At 42.2% G+C, this 5,383-nt stretch overlaps 1 protein-coding gene across 1 annotated transcript in view; it reads left to right on the top strand.

The window, feature by feature from the left end:
- Positions 1–3,554: 3,554 nt before the first annotated feature.
- Positions 3,555–5,383, top strand: part of LOC118478976 — an 8,028-nt gene continuing 6,199 nt past the window's right edge. Inside the window, exon 1 of the mRNA XM_035973542.1 lies at positions 3,555–3,601. Within this exon, the coding sequence (XP_035829435.1) occupies positions 3,555–3,601 (47 nt within the window). The remainder of the gene's footprint in view (positions 3,602–5,383) is intronic.

Raw genomic sequence — 5,383 nt, 5'->3', positions numbered from 1 at the left:
GGGGGCGGTGGGGTGTAAAATGCAAGGCACGAATGGGCAAGTGTGTCCGAGTCGCTGGCGAGATTAAGCGGTTCCGAATATCTCTCGGGCCAAAGCAGGAGGAAATTGGGTGTAATCGGCAGAAATTCCCAAGGGTTTGAAAGTGAGACGGAAACTAACGCAATGGCATAATGAATAATGTAAATCGAGTTTATTCAAGGACATTTCATGAAATAAAATATCAGATCTATTGTCTGATGCTTCTAGCCGGGCTGAATACTATTAAATTAATTTTAATTGTCCAGACGGACCTTTTTTTCCAATTAATTTTTAATCAGATCATCACGAGCGACATTCATTATAATTTTGTATTATGTCGACAGTAAGAGTAAGAGCAACTATTGGCACTGAGTCCTGCCTGCATTTCATAGAAAAACAAAGAATAAAATGTTTTGACCACGAGTTACGAATGTCATTTAGCTAGCCAGCCAGCCAGCTTCGAGAGCCTACAACACCAAGTTCTCCGGCTACAGAAGAAGAGCCTAGAGGTGGGCCATGTAAAAGATGGGTTGAGAAAGTCAAGGAAATCCTGAGAAATTATAATAATATCTCATTGTGAATTGAAAGAGCTGCAGAGCTGGTCTACCATAGAAAACTGCATCGCCCCACGACGCTTAACGGCAACAGAGGGCGAAAAAGTAAAAGTAAGTACTATTGTTATCGACTTTCGGGTCGGACTGAAATTGCTTGAGGGCCACACAAATTACCCGCTGGCCGAAGTTTTCCCATGCCTGATGATGCAGGCTAGAGCGAGGGCGATGGCTGATGGTGCCAGTCAGCAAATTATGCATCTTAGCGGAAGTGAATGCAGGGAAGAGAAACACGCAACACGATGTTCCCAGTTGGATTTGGGGGGTTGGGGGGGGGGGGGATCGCTCGTGAGTACATCATAGCGCATGTGGTCTGTTGTACGTCCATTCACCTTCTCGTGCCCACGTTTGCCTCGCTATGTCTCAAGTTATCTCTTGACTAAATTATGCATTGGGAATTTGCTCATATGGGTTTGGAATGCGATTGACCTTCGGGAATATATTTTTGTCTTACGTAAATCGAAGCCGTTAGAATGATGATTTCATCTCTGTTTATTATAAAAGTTTAAAAAAAGAAGAGCAACCCCTCCCCAAAACAAAACAAAACAAAACAAAACAAAACAAACCAGCAATAACAAACAACCCCGCCTCCCAAAGACAAAAAGCAAAAACAAAACAAAACGACAACATCAACAACAACAACAACAACAACAACAACAAACAAACAAACAAACAAACAAACAAACAAACAAACAAACAAAACCCTCCCAAAAACCCCCAACAACAAACAACAGCGAACAAACAAACAAAATACCCCCCAAAAACAAAAACAAAAACAAAAACAAAAACAAAACAACAACAACAACAACAAATAACACCCCCCCCTAAAAAAAACCCAACTATCAAAACAAAACAAAACAGAACAAAACAAAACAAAAAATAACCTCAACCTGGTTTGTATGATGGTTCACATTGCCAAGGTCACTGCGTTCAACAATGGCGATTTCACACAAGAGTGTTCCCATTTTCTTCTCGCTGCGCACTTTTCCCCCTGTATTTCGAACCTCCTAAAGTGTGTTTTAAATATAGACTTAAGTTGTATTAATATAACGTACATGAATTAAAGGATAGAAGGCACTCCTGACATAATTCTTCCTGTTCAGCATGGAGCGTAACATTTTTGACGCCATATGCAACCAAATGAAGGAAATGATGGGAAAATTGTGCACAGGGGCTCTCGTAGCCTAAAAGTGTTAAATGGCCTCGCATGCAATTGGTCCCGGGTTCGAAATCCGGATAGCAAATGAAAATTTTGTTCTCCAAAATGTTCTCCTTTCACATCTTTTCTGTTCTTTAACAGTGTTCTGTCGTCTGTTTTCGTCTCCACTTTCTGCACCCACCCCCTCATCTCCTTTGCCCCCTCCTTTGGGCTCCTGACTCTTTTTGCAGCCTTTCTACTGCTACTCCTTACCTCCTTCTCACTGCTGTCTTTCAGCCGAATCCCTAATTTTCTGGTAGGACAGATCCACACATAGCCTTTTCGGACAAGGGTGAAAAATCTCAGAGGTCCCGTGTGCAAGTTGCGCACGTTAAAGATCCCTTGGTGGTCCAAAATCGATAAGAGTAGGCTTTGGCCGCCACCTAGGCAAATTTCAAAATTCCTACCAAAATGAAAATGTTTATTGTGTCCCATGCGCTCGTAAATTATTATGACCTTGTGCTGTTGCGAGCGCCGTAGAACAATTACCAAACAAACAAAACAACTAAAAAAACAAACGAAAAAAAAAAGTTGCGCTCGCACTCGACTATAGCGAGACTTGAATTTTGCCCTTTATTGGCGTTTTCATGGTGCGCACCAGCGCAGAAAAAGATTTTCCAAACAGCGAAGCTCGGCGGCCTTTGCAGTGCCCAGTCTAAGATATTCATAAGTTTAAATTTATGGTTTTATAAGATTGTCTTCACTTCACCTTCACTTATTATTATTATATATCCCGTAGACTGGATGTCCGTCGGGGCGCTTTTGAAACTTTAGCCACCTGTTTGTGATAGTGTCCCTGACGAAAATATTCCCCCTTACGGTGTGTGACTGGATGAACACGCCAAAGAACGACTTTCAATGATGCTTTTATGACTGCAAAATTGAATTTTCCGGTCAGGAATCTTGTGATCCTCCAAAAAGACCAAAGGAATTCGGCGCTTTGAATAAACCGCTCAACGGGCCGATCAAAAGACTTGAAAACTTATGATCAGTCAAAATATAAGACTGCATGAAAAAGAGGGCAATACGACAGTCAGTTTTGGAGAAAATAAATTCAAAATTGCTGGAAACTTGTCGCGAGAAAGTGAACGAGCTATTTCAGTACCCTGACGGACGCACGTGAGCTGTACCTTAAACAGTCAGTGGTCGGTTGGAATGCTTGCGAGAAGCATATTATTGAAATTGAAAAAGGGAAAAAACCCACCAAACAAACGTGAAAACAAAACAAAAACAACCAATATCTCACGTTAAATAGGTTGCAAGTGTTCTTACGTTCCCATCTGTACAACTTAGATCCTCTAGGATGAGGGCTTCCGACCGTGCCTGTCAGGACCAATCTTTTCTTTACCAAATTATAACGCAAAATCCAGTACGGATTAAAAAAAAATCCCAGACAAAGTACACGACATGTATTTGGTAGGTAGTGAAAAGAATTTGTGACAAAGTCTACTTATGGGTAAAGAAAAAACCCAAACCCAACAACCAGAGATTTTTTAGGTCGAAACCCTTTCCCTTTTAAGCTCTTCAGCTCTGGTGAATGTTTTACTTTCACACAGAACGGTGGTTGACGCCGCCCACGTCATGTGTTTTTTTATATTGAAGAACTGACATAGCAGAAATATTTAGTTGTCAGTAGCCCTCATATGTCTTTTGTTCCTGTCAGTGCCGGAGTCATTTGTTTCTCCAATAAGCGGAAATGGAAAATGTCAATCTTATTATGTTCGGAGATGTCTGTCAGTGACTCTAAAAATAGCAACATAATCTCCTTGGCGTGGTGAGTTTTGTATGGATGTCGACAGGCGCCTCAAACACCAGCGGGGTGGGGACTCATACTGTGACTGAGTGACTCTCTCACAAATTGATTCTCTAACTGATTCTGGCACTGGTTCTAGCTGTGGTTCTCTCTCACTAGTTCTCTTTTGATTCTCACACTGGTTCTCTAACTGGTCCTGTCACACCCACGATGCTCGGATGCTTGTTGTAGCAGACTTCCTCTGTACCTGGCTCGCCATTGTATTTCATTTTTCTTCTTTTACAATAGCCGAATACAACATTAGGACAGAGTAGCAATCCCCCTATGACTCGAGAGTTGTAACGGTGAACCGAACATTGTGACTGTTGTCGCGACTATAGTATTGTATTTTAGGAATGTGTGAGGCCTCAGGTCTGAAAATACAATCAGACTAGTTGTTTATCAACAAGTGTTCCGAGCATCTCTTCACATTGTCAGTAACGTTGGCAGTTATTTAATTTCTTTCTTTTTGACAAGTTTTATTCCAAGGTTTACAAACCTTGTAAGGTGAATTAATTTGCTAGTGAATTTGTTAAACATCATTAGATTGTGATACTTTTCTCACGTGGGATGGACTAGGGGATCCCAGAGTAAGTATTAACTTGCTTGTACTTGTACTTTCTTCTTTGAGACATTCAAAAAGAAAGTGAAGTCCATTTCCTTCTTTACCAAAAAGTCTTGCATTCGTGTTGTATAAGTCTGCGTTGTATCATCAGGGCCATAGTTATACGATTCATGATCGAATGCTTCATGTGACTTGAATTCATAGACATGTGTTACAACATCCTCGATCACGCACTCTGACTTCTTTCCGGTTAGCTATAGAACGCACCATTTGACACAGTCAAGGCTTATATAGCGCAAAAAGTGTTGGAAAGGGGGGGGGGGGATTCTCTACGCGCTGGACTATAACGAGATGGGTGTTTTGTCCATCATTTGGGTGTTAACTAGCGAGGCACATGGTGCGTACATTTGAACCCTTCGCCTCCGGGTAGATCTTGTCAGGAATTGTGATAGCAGCCGGCGAGTACGTTAACTACCTGTGTGTCGGTTTGAAGGGATAACCCATGCCTAAACTCTCGTGTGGTCTGATGCTCCGCCCACTTTCTGTCCGTTCCTTGTTAATGTGTCCACTTCATGTCGGTGCCACAGTTGTAGTTCGAAGTTTTGTTTGTGAAATGTGTCTATTTCATGTCGGTGTCACTGTCGTAGCTAGAAGTTCTGTTTATGTGACCACTTCATGTCGGTGCCACTGTTGTGTCATATTGAGAAGTTCTGTTTGTGAAATGTGTCTTTTACCTCCCGGCTCCCTGGCGTCTGTGGCGTAGCGGTTTAGGCACTTGGCCACCGGACACAAACGGCTGCAGGCTGATAGACTTCACGCTGAAACTGTTACCCAACATGTTACTAGCTGACAGACCACTAGCTGACAGACTCATAGCTGTTTTTGTAAGTGTTTTACGGCGCTCGCAACTGCATAAGGTCATATGAGCGCACGGGTGACTCCTAGTTGACAGACACCTAGCTGACAGACTCCTAGATGACAGACTCCTAGATGACAGACTCCTAGATGATAGACTCCTAAATGACAGACTCCTAGCTCTGACAAGACTCCTAGATGACAGACTCCTAACTGATATATTCCTAAATGACAGACTCCTAGATGACAGACTCCTAACTGATATATTCCTAGATGACAGACTCCTAACTGATATATTCCTAGATGACAGACTCCTAACTGATATATTCCTAGATGACAGACTC

This window comes from Aplysia californica, unplaced genomic scaffold, assembly GCF_000002075.1.
Source record: "Aplysia californica isolate F4 #8 unplaced genomic scaffold, AplCal3.0 scaffold01382, whole genome shotgun sequence".
Classification (NCBI taxonomy): Eukaryota; Metazoa; Mollusca; class Gastropoda; order Aplysiida; family Aplysiidae; genus Aplysia; species Aplysia californica.
The sequence above is the reverse complement of the archived record's forward strand: the minus strand, read 5'-3'. Positions and strand labels throughout refer to the sequence as shown.